At 32.2% G+C, this 15,770-nt stretch overlaps 3 protein-coding genes across 5 annotated transcripts; 1 reads left to right on the forward strand and 2 right to left on the reverse strand.

Annotated features, from left to right (window-relative positions):
• Nucleotides 1-349: 349 nt before the first annotated feature.
• LOC8258376 (thaumatin-like protein) lies at nt 350-1,665 on the reverse strand. Its single transcript, XM_002531509.4, has 2 exons — nt 1,311-1,665; nt 350-1,225 (listed from the first exon to the last, which is right to left on the reverse strand). Exons 1-2 carry the CDS (start codon nt 1,381-1,383, stop codon nt 552-554), a joined length of 747 nt encoding a protein of 248 aa, XP_002531555.1. The 5' UTR covers nt 1,384-1,665; the 3' UTR covers nt 350-551.
• A 2,201-nt stretch (nt 1,666-3,866) lies between these two features.
• On the forward strand, nt 3,867-7,643 carry LOC8258374. 3 transcript variants are annotated; one of them, XM_048380092.1, is made up of 13 exons: nt 3,867-4,156; nt 4,252-4,387; nt 4,493-4,566; nt 4,655-4,701; nt 4,799-4,949; nt 5,022-5,066; nt 5,140-5,344; nt 5,446-5,507; nt 5,618-5,718; nt 6,222-6,276; nt 6,399-6,449; nt 6,637-6,703; nt 7,092-7,233. In XM_048380092.1, exons 1-12 carry the CDS (start codon nt 3,994-3,996, stop codon nt 6,657-6,659), a joined length of 1,113 nt encoding a protein of 370 aa, XP_048236049.1. In that variant the 5' UTR covers nt 3,867-3,993; the 3' UTR covers nt 6,660-6,703; nt 7,092-7,233. The 3 variants fall into 3 exon arrangements, with proteins under 3 accessions (XP_048236049.1, XP_048236048.1, XP_002531554.2); XM_048380091.1 differs by lacking the exon at nt 6,637-6,703 and having other exon boundaries at nt 3,873-4,156; nt 7,092-7,643; XM_002531508.4 differs by lacking the exon at nt 6,637-6,703 and having other exon boundaries at nt 3,874-4,156; nt 4,255-4,387; nt 7,092-7,643.
• Nucleotides 7,644-8,168: 525 nt separating this feature from the next.
• LOC8258375 (light-harvesting complex-like protein OHP1, chloroplastic) lies at nt 8,169-9,016 on the reverse strand. Its single transcript, XM_002531507.4, has 3 exons — nt 8,742-9,016; nt 8,491-8,613; nt 8,169-8,375 (listed from the first exon to the last, which is right to left on the reverse strand). The coding sequence occupies exons 1-3, from the start codon at nt 8,895-8,897 to the stop codon at nt 8,307-8,309; spliced, it is 348 nt and encodes a 115-aa protein (XP_002531553.1). The 5' UTR covers nt 8,898-9,016; the 3' UTR covers nt 8,169-8,306.
• Between the last annotated feature and the right edge of the window lie 6,754 nt (nt 9,017-15,770).

The following is a 15,770-nucleotide window of genomic DNA, read 5'->3' on the forward strand; positions in this document are numbered from 1 at the left end:
ACTTTAGACCCTACCTTTTATTTTGTACTTCATGGCTCGACCATCTTAGCCATCTGTGATCACTATGGGAAATAAATGCGAGACTACATTGCTTGATTTGCATAGTGAATCTGTAGTCGTCTGTTGCTCCACACTGTTCTCCTAATGTGTGATTTACAAATGGTGGTTAAGAGGAGCTACTGTCGCTTTCCATGTGGCAATCTGCCAGTGGCCCAGGTTTTCTTTGAGCCAGGTATCTGTTAGATTTGTACGAAATCTAAAGTATGCTTAATAAACATGATGTCATCTTCCTTAAAATGCTTTAGCCATTACTATGGGAATTTGAATATGATTGACCAAAAACACTATATAAGTAACAAGAAGCTCAAGCTTTATCATTCTATTTAAAGACTTAGATATAACTGCCAAAACATATAACAAATAGTCATTGCAGGAGGACTATTTGTTGTAATTAACATCTAATTACAGATCGACAGACCAAAAAGGAAAATGAGAAGCAAAAGGATAGCTAACAGAACCCATATCGTCAACAAGTCCAATTCCTTGGTTCATCATTTAGGAGGGCAGAAAGTAATGACATACCGAGAAGCCCTGCATTTGTTAAGACTAGAAGAGTCATCAAAAGCATAACTGTAAGCCTTGGGGCAAATGGCCTTAAACAAATGAGCAAAAAGGGTAGGCTTGCAAGTCTTGGGGTTAGAAAATTCCCCCGTGCAGCAATACTTGGCTGATTGCATAGCCAAACAAGCACTTTTGCACCCAACAATTTTACCATTGCTTTTCATTTCAAGAGCAGATGGGCAACAAATGTTCAGATCAACCTCACATGATGCTACTCCGCATCCAATTCCACCACCAACTGGTTTCATTGAAACAGGCAAATTAAACCCATCAACCAAACTGACATCGTAGAAATGTAATGGAGAGGTAGAAGATCCAAGGGTCATTTCCACAATGGTAGCTGGGGGTGCACCGCCAGTACCTTGGCAGTGAAGTAAGCCAGAGCAATCTCCAGTGTCACATGAGCCTTTCCCATTGTTATCAAAAGAACATCCTTGCCTACCCCATAGCCTTCCTGACCATTTATCTGGCAAATCAAGAACTACTTCCTCTCCACTCCCAAGATGAAAACCACCATCTTTCATTGTGGGATGACCTGCACCTCCAAGCACTCCAGGCCATACGCTTTCATTGCAGTTATTAACAATAATAAGCTGTTCTCCACCTGCAACCAACAAATGCCCAAGAAAATTGAATAAGTTAGCAACACAAAACCTACGAAATAAATGATTGATTATAAAGATTAGTACTTGTAGAGGAGAGAGAGGCCAAAATGAAGAGCAGTAGTGAAAGAAGAGCTGAAGACGTAGAAGGCAGCTGCATTTTTGCTGATTTTTCTCGTCTCTTGTTTTCCTTGCCAAGATATGCTGGGTTAAATTGTAGTAGCAGAAGCAGTGCAAAAGGTGTCTGTTGAGAGTGGGGTGCGTGTGTGAGTTAGTGAGGAAGAGCTTCCAAATATATTGCCATAAAGGAAGGAACTACTAACTAAGCCTCTCATCAAATGAAAAATAATGTTGAGTGAGTAGTGAGTAGTGACCCTTTTTGCTTTTCTTTTTTGGGTCTCTTTATTTATTTAATTTTTACTTTTACTTTAACGGGAGAGAAGTATATGTGCATTGCTTGGAAGAGGGGTCTCTTTTCTCTAGCTTTCACTATTAATTTTTTTTTTTTTATATATACCCAAAAGCAAAAGATAACAAACTAATACGAACTCAACAAGCTAGCTAGTGATCTATATATGACCCAAAAACAAACTAATAAATAAATAACTAAGCATCTTCTTAGATCAATCAAGTTATCAAGTTCATCATGTAGGCTAAATTTCACTTGCAGTCCCTTAATTATTTTAGCTGCATTCTATGTCATAATTTCTAAATTTCAATTAGTAATATAAAAATCTTTGGATGTTATTTTAAAAACAGAAATTATTTTTTTCTGATCCTAAAAGATTTCACTAAAAAATATGCATTACAGCTTGGCATCTTTTTGATATTTTTGTGGTTTAAAAAGATTCATATAGTACCATATGCCACAATATATTTCTTTTAAAATTTAGATACATATTGAAATTTAGGACTATAATAGGAAATATGTTTAAAATTAGGGACTGCAAATGAAAAAGTAAACCTTCATTAGGCTGATACAATTGATTAGCATTATCTTTCACATGAGAACCTTAAACAAGATGGGAGTGATCATATGATTTGAGAATAAAGACACATCTTTAATTAGCTTTTGTTCACTGTTTCTTAAATCAAGTTGCAAGAATATTAGGACAAAGGAAACTGAAACAGTCGTTAGTGGGCTTTAATTTTGATGAATATGTATATATTTAGGGTACATGATTAACAGAGAAGAAAGGGGACTAAATAAATCTAGGAAACATAATCATATGCCTCTTTGCTTTGTTCTTCTGGCACAAGTTTCTTCCTTTCGTGTTCTGTAAGCACTTGTAAGAGATTGAGATGAATCTTTTACATTATAGTTTCTCTTTAATATTTCTTATATGCTTTCTATGGATAATGAATATATAGATTAGGCTCAAAAGAGTAATGAAGAGCTTCAAAACTAATTCTAGAGTAATTAGTCGTTGATTAAGGATTAATTAGCAAAAACTGAATTGTTGAAACTTGATTCGTATAAATTATAAATAGGCTTATAAACTTGTTTATACTATAAACAGATTAATATTTTTTGATTTTTTATGACCATAATTGTAAATTACAAAAAATAATTAAAAGAAAAACACCATACAACATATACACATTATTTAATTTTTAGGTGAGTTAAAAGAGATAATTATAAATTTAGTGTTTTAACTTTTTAATTTTTTCTATTTTAATGTTTAAATTATTTTATTGTTCAATCAAGCATCTGAACCTGCTAATTTATAATATATTATAGTGTCTCTTTTAGATTCTACAGGTTAAAGTAATGATTTAATTTATTTTACATATAAAATGACCTAAATATTCTTAATCATTGTTACTTACAACCTTTTCTTTTTTTTCTATTTTTTCCTTTTTTTTCTAATTTTCTCTATTTTCTATAGAATCTTCTTTAACATTAAATAAAATGTTGGATTAAAATTATTTTAATTTTTATTTATTTTAAAAAATTTACTCATTATCTTTTAATTTTTAAAATTTATTTTTTTAGAAAATTTAATACCTTTTTTTTCTTTCTTATTATTTTGAGGTAAAAAAATATATTTTATTTTTAATTTGAAATGAATACATGAAAATAAAAAATAAAAAAAATGATATTTGATTTCTATCAATTTTTATTTGAATGAAGGAAAAAATATAATTTTATTTTTTTTTCTTTTAGTTTTTTGAGAAACAAGTAAATTTAAAGAAATGGCATTAAAATAACAAAATAAAAATAAAAATAAAATAAAAAATATGATATTATTTTAAAAGATGGTATTTAAGTCAATTTATTATCCAAAATAATTTAAATAAGTATTTTAACTTGTAAAATCGGTTAAAAACACTATATTAAATATTTTTAGCATATTTAAACACTTAATTAAAAAAAATTTAGAAATCAAAGTAAAAAAAATGGAAAAGTTAAAACATCAAATTTATAATTATTCTTGATTTAAATCCGCTTTTAATTGTAAAAACTGAAAAGTTTTTAGAAATAATTCTTTCAAAATTTAGGGATTTAATTGATTTTAAAAGGACAAAGGAGATTTAATTGAATATTTGGGAAGGCAAGTGATTATTATGGCATTTATGTGGATTTTAAGTCTTTTTTCTTTTTCAATTTTTGTTTTTGGTCTATGGAAGCTACACGTGTGTAATTGCTGTCATCAGTACAAACTGCTCCATTGCTCTTCAACTAAAATTAGCAGCAGAGGTCACTAACTCCCTCTTTCATTTGATTAGGGTTTTACAAAAATAAGTGATAAGCAATTTATTAGTAGCAATGATTCACTCCTTGCTCAAGTTATCAAGGTCAGCCACTGCAGTTGCTCGATCATCATCACCGTTGAGATTGATTCATGAGGGTATTAACGGCCCATATGCAAGCCCAGTTGCTCTTCAGATGATTGATTACGCTCTCTCTTTACCCAAATCTCAGAAATCAGGTTTGTTTATTCTATCAACAATTCTCTTTCTTGTTTTTCTTTTCTAATGGGCATATAGAATTAATTTCAGTTTCTTTGTTTTCCATTTATCTAAGTAGATGAATCCTATGGTCAAGCTATGTTGGTATTAGAGCAGTGCTTGTCCTCTCAGTCAAGTGAGGGCCAAGATATTGTCACCCAAAACTCTAAGGGAATGGTCCTACTTGCAATGTCTAACTTATTGTTTCAAAGGTTTTCCCTTTTCCCCCTCTTTTCAAATGTTCTTTTTTAGTGCTAGTTAGTTTAATTTTGGCATGTCTTGAAAGTTATGTTGATTTTTAGACTGGTTTTATATAGAGAAAATCATGATGAAGCAATGGAGAAGCTGCAGGGAATTCGAGATTTAGCACCCTCTTCTTTGGGTGTTAGAGGTAGGATATTTATGTCCATGATTTAAAGTTTCCTGCTCTTATGGTTTTATCAAAGGGGTTCTGATTAGAATTTTGGTTCACGATGTAGTTGCTGCAGTGGAAGCTCTTGTTGGGCTCAATTTAGAGTTGGGGAATGTAAGTTGTTTCAAGCATTGATTCTAAAAATTTTGAACTTTCTATGTTGCTATTTTTAGTATTTTAAATTCATCTGGAGATTTTTCTCCCTATATAGGATGATGCTTCATCAGTGCTCGCAGATAAATGCTTAGAAGAACTCTTGGGAAAAGATGAACATGATACTACTGGAGGCGTTGAGGCTGCTAATGCTCGTGCTAAAGCATTTAAAGGGCTAGTTGAGCTTGTCCGTGGAAATCTTGGATCGGGTACACCTAAAAGCATTGCTAAATTTATTGTTTTTTGTATAGTTAAATGAACGCTTTTCTGCTTCTATGCAGCTGAGTCGCTATTCCAAGGGCTTCAGGAAAGTGAAGGTTGTGTTGGTGAGCATCTCTTTTGTTCTTCAGACTTTCTAGGGTATGCAATTATACCATATGCTAATGTTGTGATATACAGGAACTGCTGCTTTATCATATGGAGAATTCTTGCATGCCACAAAAAACTTTTCAATGGCAAAGGACTTGTATCAAAATGTTGTTGCTGAGGTAGCTGAAAAGAAGGACTTCAGTGACATGCATGCCTTAGCAGCTTGTAATATGGCTTCAGAGGAAGTTCTGCTGGCTGCCATCTGTGCCTTGGGGCAGCTTGAGGCACATATGGGGTAAGTGTAGAGTTGCTTACATATTGTTGGTAATTTGTGCTAGTTGGATCTTCTGAGTTCTGATGCCGTAAGTACTATATTTTCACCAACATTTAATTCAGGAGATTTAATGATGCGGAGGAGACATTAACAAAGGCACTGAATAAGGCAGAGCAACATTTTGGTGTGCTCCTTTGCATTTTTGTTGTTAATTTCAAATAATCTGGAATCTCAGTGGAGTCAATATATGGATAGTATATCAATAAGTTCTGGGGTCGTATTATTATCATGTAGGCTCTCGTCATCCGAAGGTTGGTGTAGTTTTAACCTGCCTGGCTCTCATGTTTCGACAAAAAGCAGTACAAGAGCAATCAAGTTCTCTATTAATACAAGAGGTCAGTACCTAAGCATGACTCATATAAATACTCTGGAATTCCCAAACTTTTACTACCTATGCGTTACTCCATCAACCATCATCATCTTTTGTTTGCCAGATCCAAGAAATCAATTTAGCTGGTTGGGTTTATAAATTCTGATTTGTAAGTTAAGGATGCATATTTGGATTAGAAGAACTAGTGTGGCAGAATAGAGTGATTTTTGTTAGATCCTAGTTAGTTTGAATAAGCTTATAAGACCATTGCTCACATACAGAAAAATGTCAGAATGGTAACCCCTGGGTATTTGGAAACCTGTTTCTCTGTCCTCGGTTTCTTTGTCTCTCTCCTATGCGCATACACTCTTTCTTAATTGGGATGCTCCTTTATTTGCTCACATTATCAAGTGTGTTGTTGCATAACTATCATTATGCTCTGGGGTTATGGCGTATGATAGTTCATACAATGGTTATGGTGCAAATGTTTTCACACTTTGCGATGGTTTTGTTACTGTATCACTGCAGGGACTTTACAGGAGGGCAATAGATTTACTGAAAGCTCCATCTCTGGACTCTGAAGGTAGAGCGAATTTTTTTTTTTAATATATTAGCCCTCCTATTCATTTAGTTGAAACTTTTATTTTGTCGTCCTCTGAGATTTGGTTTACTTATCTTTTTCTGTTCTCTTTTCTGATTGCATAGACATCGTGATGATGGGAAGTCCAAGGAGGGATGTTGTTGCCCTTGCAAGAGGTATAATGCATTAACTGCTTCTTGTCATTCTTTTGGAAATCGGGCTTGTATTGATATTCAACATTTGAACTAGTTACTCCTAATTAATCAAATCTTAGCATTCATTTTTTACACCTCTTGAATGTGACATGACCTATGAACTTGAATCATTTTAACCTATTGCCTACATGGATTTTGTGGATGTTAGTTGGTGAGGGTGTAAGGTGTTAAAACTCTGTGCGCTAGTAAATTGGTGGGATTTACCTTTGCAAGAGGTACGATTAAGTATTTAAGGTTCTTTTTTTTTTTATTTTTAAATATATATATTTAAAAGAAATGGCATCTTGAGATTAGGTTTGTTGAGTTAAAATCTTGAACCTTTAGTTCTAGTTACCCAATTTATCAGACCTTAACATTCCTTTTATTAACCCCCTTCAATGCGACTTGCCCTATGAACTTGCATCATTGTACTTCCAAAATTATTTTAACCCTTTGCTTAGCCACAAGTCCTGTGGTTGAAAAGTTATTTAGAGTGTTGACTTTCGTGCGTCAATGTGGTGATTGAGGAGTTATTTGTTTCCGGGTATGCAAGTAAATTCAAGTGTTGCCAAATGTATGTTTCATTTTAAAGGCTTATGTTGAATCTTAATACTGGTATGACAGGTGGATATGCTGAAACACTTTGTGTTCAGCAAAACAGAAAGGGTGAAGGAGAAAAGATGAAAAGATGGGCAGCTGCTGCATGGAGGAACAATAGCTTTTCACTAACTGAAGCACTGAAAATCTCAGAATCCTCCAACAAGTTGCCAGTTATAGATGCTCGAATTGGTAGAGTCATGTAGTTTCTTTTTCCAGGGGCACCAGCAGTTCAATATCAATTTACAGTACCTTGAAAGGACGTGATGGAATTTGCTGCAGAGCCATGCATGCATATCGATGTGGCAAAAACAGATCTATTGTCAATTGATGTACAGCACAAGCATGTGAGAGAAGTTGGACCGAAGGCGTGAAAGCATCACTTCCAGAATGAGAAGTTGCACAAGCATATGAGATATTAATTAGTATTTAAAGTTTAATATCATATATCTATCTATGATGAGTATGCACAAATTCCAGAGTTCTGTAATTTAATATCTCTTAAAATTGCAAGAATGTTATGTTGGCTAGAGACTATAGAATTTTCAATGCGTGAGAGTTCTCTCTCCCTTCCTTCCATGTTCTTGCAGCTTTTTCATATGTTACCAGTGTGAGATTGTAATGTTTGTTTTGCAGATGGAAGGTTATTAAACTGTTTCACTGATTATCGCGGTTAGCTGGTTCATCTGGATTGTCTTGCATCCTGAAAATTGTTGCAGTCCTTTCATAACAAATGTAGCATCTTTGGTGTAACAATTCTAACAAATCCTGCAATTTATCCGGCAGCTGCCGCTAGCAGACTATTTTAAAGTGAAACTGGAATTGTTATTGGTGGGGCGAATTAAGATAAAATGATAACCTGCTCCATATCTCAGAATTCAAGATCTCTGACCCCAACTATCAAGGAAATACTTGCAAATAAGTAATGTCAGCATCAAGTTCGCACAACGGGGCTCTTATATGCACATTAATATAATACTCTCAAAAGACAATATCCTTATCCATGTATAGTAAAGCTATTCAGGGAACCTGTAACTTCTAAAAGGAAGTGGGATGGTACGTGCACAACTGGGAGGAAAGAAAAATTCTGTGACAAATTTAAAGTAGCAGAATAAAGAAGAGTAATTTCATAAATTTACAATGAATTTGAAGAGAGTTCTGTTGGCAGTTGGCACACATAAACGAACATAACAAAGCAGTTGTAAAAGTATCATAAGCTCAAGTTATATGCAGATTGTATCATCAGAGAGGAAGATCAAGACCTTTCCCAACATCCACTCCAATCACTTGAAGTATGCCTTTATTCAATATCTACACAATCACAATTCCACAGTAAAAGTAATATAAAAAAGATATCTCAAGATTTCGTAATTTTAATGCAAAATAGTAAGAGGGAAAGCAGGAAGGAAAAGAAAGGAAAACAAACCAGCTCGACAATAAAAGTTCCGATGAGGCCAATCATACAAGCTCTAGAATTCCATATTTCTGCAGTCCTAGTAAATCCAAGAAAAGGGGCTACAAATTTTGGTTGCACTTTTGGCAATTCCACCTATAAAAAGAAACCCAGAAGAAAACGAACAGATAACCTCTCAATTCCATGATCTGGTGATTAACAACAGATATTATAGTAGCAACCAGAACAAAAAATGAACAAATGGAATCCATTAAGGAACATACCCCAGGAGGGAGCTTTGCAGCTCGAACAGTTAAGGATGATGGCTTCTTGGGAATTATTCTAATTTGAGCAGAATTCTTGAAAAGTAACAGTTGCTGGTTTTGAGGCTGAATGGTTAGAGATTTAGTTGCAAGCAAAGAAGAAGATACCGAAGCCATTTCTTTTTCTTTTTTGAATTCTGTAGCTCTTGAAAGCGTGGCCAATCCTTGTCTACCTCACTCTATTTCTTTAGATTATCTTTCCAAGCTGCGCGTGGTGGTACGTCTACGCATCATGCTGCTGGTCCACTATTAAGTTTTGTGGAGGATAAGGCCTCACTTGTGTATAGTTTGGTGTTCACTACATTTCTATACAATTACAAATATATTAACTGCATAAAAATTGTCTATTTCTCCTACTTCAATGTATTTCTTGCTCCTAACTCATGGCAGATATGTTTACAAAAAAACCTGCCATTTTCTTTTAGGACAAAGGGTCAATTTGTCCTCCGGATTTATGTACTATCCAATTTAAATTTTTTTAGCAAATAGCTCATAAAATTTATGTCTAATAGTCAAATATATCCAATTTAATTTTTTTAATAAATAGTCTCTGAATTTATGTTCAAGGATCAAATACACTCAATTTAATTTTAAAAAAAAAGAAATAATATTAAACTTTTAGATTTTAATTGAAACATAAAGATTAGAAATTATATTTATTTTATTAATTTACATAAACAATATCTAATGACACATTATACAATAGCGTATTTGGTAAAATTTAAGATTTGAATTTAATTGATCCAAAAATGATAAATATTAAATAAGTCAAACTTCAGCTTTCTAAAAATTTAATAAATCAAATTTCAATTTTTTTAACAAATAACTCTATAACTTGTCATTTCTAGATTAATTAAATTCAAATTCTAGATTTTTTCAAACAAGCTCGTGTATAGCACGTCATTAGATATTTGTATCAGTAGATTAATGAAATAACTAATATAGTTTAAATTGGATATATTTGATCATTGCGCACAAGTTTAAGGAGTTATTTGCTGAATTGATTTAAATGGAATATATTTGACTATTGCACATAAATTCAAAGAACTATTTGCTAAAAAAACTTAAATTAGATATATTTGACGTTTAAGTTGGGAGAAGAATTGACTATTTGTGCATTTCTTTTATATGCATGGAAAGTCCAATGGTCTTGGATTATATACTATTGACATATAGGCACAAGAAAAAAGTTATTATAAATATAAAAATACATTTGAAATTGAGCTAAATCTAGCTCTAAGTGAGAGAACAAGATGATAAATAGATATGATAAATAGATGAGATATGCATAGAATAATATAATAATCTTGCTCATACCTAAATAAGTACATATCTGTACATAGTCATACTTGTACTTAATTAGATAATAAATCTTGTATCTGTTCCCAATTTAATTTTAAATATTAATTATTTAAAAAATTAAAATTATCGTGCGATCTATTAAATAAATAGGTAAATTTTCCTTTCCATTATGGATAGCCACACCCATAGAAATTCAGGTAACCGTAAAAAACTCATTACCCCAATAATTACGAAATTATATCTATACATACTTATACTTGTACTTAATTGGATAATTAATCTTGTATCCGTCCCTAATTTAATTTTAAATATTAATTATTTAAAAACTTAAAATTACTGTATGATCTATTAAATAAATAGGTAAATTCTTCTTTCCATTATGGATAGCCACACCCGTAGAAGTTCAGGTAACCCTAAAAAACTCATTACCTTAATAATTGTGAAATTGTTTATGAAATTTCTATGAAAATTTAAGCATAAATATATAATTACCATAAATCTATACATATTACTATATTCAAAAAGATCATATACTAAAAAATAAAAAGGTACAGATTATCATCCTTAGTGTAATAGTATTTGCTTTTGAAGTAAGAAATTTTGGATTCAAATAATTTCTTTTATATTGAGTGAGTTTTTATTTTTACGGTGAATATAATATCCTCTATTATATATATAGTTAAAGACTCGATAGACTTTTTATAAATTAAAAAAGAGGCAAATACTAAAAGACTAATAAAATCGGAAAAGAATTTATCAGATAGGTCAAAATAAGAAAAATGAATAGATATTAGGAGTAAAATTAAAAAAAAAAAAGAAAAGAAATAGAGGTCAAATTTATAATTTCTTTTGAAGATTTTAAAGGAATTATTTGAAAATATGTCTGAGATTAATTTATAGAACATTTTGAAAGATATCAAAAAATATGTTTAAGAATCGGATTTCCTATTTATACACGAATGATACTCATTCCTTATTACATTCTCATTAAATATAAAATTGTCGTTTTAAATAACGATGCCCAAGACGACAAATGCTTGTCTATTGCTTGTCGTTAGTTTTTTTCTTTTTGCTTTAGCTTTCACTAAAAATGCATTAAAACTAAAATTATCATAGGACTTATAAGGCAACTCTTATAAGATGAGAGTTTAACTAACTTTGTACTTCTTACATATTAAAAAGTTGGTTATAGAGTGATGTGTCTAAATAAGTACTCGCAAGTGTACGAACCGAATGGTAGTTCGGGTAAGCTCACCACGAGGTCGATCTCACAAGGAATTGTAGAGCATATATCATAAAGACCAACTATCACACAAATTACTGAAAGTAAATATAAACACTCTAAGCCGATGTTTTGAGAATGATCTTAGTTTAATAAAAGAAATTAAATAACCAGAAAGTAAATATGCAACTAGAATGATTAATATGAACTATATGATAAAATAGTATTTAGTCTAGCTTTTACTTAGTAATCCCCTTAATTCTCTTAAGCCCTAATTTAACAAATGATATGGTGATGTGCCTTTTCCCTAAGTTACTCAAGCTAATGATGCAACTTAGGTTTCTTAACCAACATAGATTAAGTAAGGATGATGTCTCTAATACTTTTAACCTAAAGATTTTCATAACACATATTACTATTGAATTGATGTGATGGTCAATCAATAATAATAGATGAAACTAATAAACATATGAAGCAAAAGAAATCATTCATTAAACTCAAAATATATAAGGTTCAAACATAAGTAAAAAACCAAACTAAACACTTATGAGACTTAGCTTAACATACTCAATCCAACGATCATTGTAATTAAATAGAAAGACTTAAGATTCATAAAATAAAAAATTAAAATTTCCTCAAAGTTCAAAGGGCTCTTCAAGGAATGAAGAAGATTGATCCTTTTTCTCCACGACTTCGAAAAGCTTCTCTGATTCTTCAAAGAGTGATGCCACGCAAGCTAGTAAGATGTTAAAGATTAATTGATTCACTCCAGAATTTTCTGCCGACAATAGAACCCTTGTTTTCCAGAGATTTAGTAGTCGAAGAAGTCCCTCTTCTAATTTACCTCTACTCCTTGTAGAGATTCCCTTTTTTAGAGTTCTTTCCTCCCAAAACAATCCATTTATTGTCCTAAACAAACTAAACTACTCAAATGATAATTATCTACTAATTACATAATAATTACTTAGACTTTCCTTTTTGGGCCTTAATGAATTAAGTTAGGCCCAAACTTTTAATAGCCCATATGTCTGATTCTAAGCTAGGCCCAAACTATTAATAGCCCATGTGTCTGATTCTCGAGCCTTTAATAGCCACAGTCCAATTAACGCCCATTAGTGCGTTTTAAACTCAAATTCTCCTTTTTTGTATTATTTTCTGAATTTAGACAAGAAAAACTAAAGTGAGGTAAAACACATTTTTATACCATATTATATATAGAAACAAATCATTAACGCTATAAAATACCCTTAAATATCTATATACAATTTAGATTGATCAAATACCCCCACACTTGAACTTTTACTTGTCCTCAAGTAAACAGTAACTTAAGAATCAATTGTTGCAAAAATTCAATAAAGCAATTCGTACTCAGCTCCAAAGTACTATTCAAAAGAATCTCACTAATGCAGAAATTATGCAAATCAAAGAAAACTTGAATCATAAGAATTTTTCTAAAAATGTTGTAAACTCAATCATAGTTAGTCAAAAGATTCAAGTATTCATCATTTACACATGTTCACAATAAATAGCTTAACTCATTATCAATGAATATAATTATAATACATAACCCAATTTATGATAACCTTATTTAAGAAGGAAAACATTAATGTTCAAATAGCGATCAATAGGCATATACATTTTTCACTTGCTTTGCAAGCTCTTTTTCTTGAATTTTCTTTTCTTTTCACCCCTTAGATTTACTCGATACTTGGGGTTTCTTTCTTTCTTGATATGTTATGCCTTTTTATGCAAATACAAACATGGGTAATGAATGCACCTGGTTACTCAACAAAATAAAAATCAAGATGCTTTGCATACTCATAATTTCAATTGCCTTTTTACGCAAAAATCAACATTGGTCATGAAGACTCCCGGTTACTCAGCAACTAAAACTAGCGAAGTAGAATTATTAACTTAGAGCTTTTAACTTACCCATATCATTTCCTACAAACATAGGTAAACCAAAATAATAACAAGGGAATAATAACTTAAATCATACACTTCTAATCATACCCATGTCAAATGTTGCCAAACTACTAATCATGTTCTTATGCAAACGATGAACACTTGATCATTTTAGTGCAATCAACTCATGAGTTCACATTCATATGTGCTTATAAATTAATTCAAGAACTCAAAGATTTATCATAATAGCATTCTTTCATTGATTCTTCAGTGTAGAATAATAATAAAAAGCTGAGTATAGAATAGTTTTAAATTTTTTTACAAAAAATTAATCAAAAGCTACTAAATACTTGGCATATATAACAGAATTACTCTAAATCTTCCCCCATACTTATTTTAGACATTGCCCTCAATATCTTAATCATAAAAAAAAATACATAAAAGAGAAAAAGATAGAGTACTTCCTTTGGAAATTGGAGTGTCATTTAATCACCACTGGCCATAAGTAATCATCATCCCGTATAAACCTTAAACAAGATTTAGAGAATCATCATTGATAAGAACTAATTAGCTTAAAATAAAATATCATAAATGAAACAGAGTTTAAAAGTTATTATTATAAAATAAATGCAACAAAAATCCTAAATAGTTATAAAGCATGGAAATCCTAAGATAGCTAAAAATATCAAAGCAAATGCCCTATGGTAACTAGATAGCTAAATCCTAAAACAAACCAAAAAAAACTTAGCACAAAGCTAGAATCAATGATGAGGCGGGGATGATGGTGGTGAAAGAGCATCAAAGTCGACGGATTCGAAGTAGCAATCGAGTTTGTATGCTTGTCGACGTTGACTCTTCTCCATATTAGCCAATCGAGAATAAAATGCATCAAGCCGTTGGTTAAGGTTGGTGTTCATTGCTTAAAGTTAAGTTAAAACTTGGTGCCAACCTTGATTACCCCGTTCTTGCCCTCTACTTTCTTCACTATCTAATTCTTCCTCCATATCATCTCTTGGTGGCTCATCTCTAGCCACACTACTACTACCTCCACTCGATCCGTGCTTAAAAGTAAGAGGACCACCACGAAAATTTATCAAATTAGCTCTAATCAATGCATTAGTGTCTAAATTGCCCGCGGAGGGTGATGCCTCATATGGAGAAGACTCCGGATTAAAACTACAAAGATACATAGCCAACCCTGTAACAATATGTCCTAACCCGATACAATTCTTAGGTCTAGCCGGTGTCCTTAGTAAACTTTGTATAATAAAGTATGCCGAAGAAATAGATTTATGGGTATCTTGCTTCGTCACCTTATTTGTCTCTTTCCTACCAAAGATGCCTCCACACATGAATTTTGAAATAAGCAAATAACAATGATCATTGAAGACATTATTTGACATGTTATTAATATCATATTTGTCTTGACCCGTTAGTTTTTCTAAAACTTATCCAAATCAAACTTATGATGTTGCTCACAAATACCTTCTTTCTTTAAACCGAAAGCTTGGACAATTGCATCAATAGTAACAGTATAGTTATGCCCAAACAATCTTACCTTAAACTCCTTATTATTGGAAGGATCACAATGTAGAGTTGTGAAAAACTCTAAAGTTAATTCATTATATGATGACAATGAGTTAAAGGTAAAATCCTTCCATCCTAATCTATCCAAGAGTATCATCATTCTCTCAAAAATATTCAACTTAACTAGAGAGGGAGCATCCAAGAACTTACATGAAACTTGCTCTCTTGAAGCAAGGCTAAGGAATCGATTGCCCTCTTCATGGGAATAAAGATCAAAAGGAGCTCCATAAGTTGCTTTTAAGCTTTGTTCTTCTTCATGAGAGCTTGAGACTATCTCTTTCCCCTTTTTCCTTTCTTGTTCTCTTCTTTAGGCCATTATTTACTTATGGGATGGGTAGAATAGGGATTGGTGGGTAAAGATTTTAAAGTTTTGGAAGAAAAATTGAGGTTTTTTGTATAGAGAGAAAGAAAAATGAGGAGAGAGAAAATATGAGGTTGTGTTAATGAAGGAAGGGAGAGAAAAGGTGTGTTTTTGAATTCAAATAAAATTCTTTTTGTTGTTTTAGTGGGAGATGAATAACTTTTGGAGTCCTAATGTATTTCAAATTAAACTTGCTCACTCCTTTTTCTTTTTTTATCTTTTTTTTTTAGGGTTCTCGCACCTCCCCGCTTTAGCGATGCGCCATGAGGTCGCGGCGCCGCTATTGCAAACTTCGGCGAATCCGCGGCTCGCGGTGCTTGCTCAAGATCCGCGTCATGGTGCTTGGCCCATGGGTGCCGCCACACCTCATGGGAATTTTATTCTTCAAAAAAACAGAATTGTATCTAATACTAATAGAAAAAACTAAATTTCTAACTAAAGACAAGCATTGCAAGGGATACTCAAATCCTAACTAATTGACCTTTATCTAATGCACATAATCTTATAAATACTTGAAGCACAATATCAACTAGTAAATTAAGTGTTACCACATGATGCTCTTTTCTTGTAGATGATGATCGTGCACGTGCTCGGACGGTTGAATCTCTTGCAG

This window comes from Ricinus communis, chromosome 10, assembly GCF_019578655.1.
Source record: "Ricinus communis isolate WT05 ecotype wild-type chromosome 10, ASM1957865v1, whole genome shotgun sequence".
NCBI lineage: Eukaryota > Viridiplantae > Streptophyta > Magnoliopsida > Malpighiales > Euphorbiaceae > Ricinus > Ricinus communis.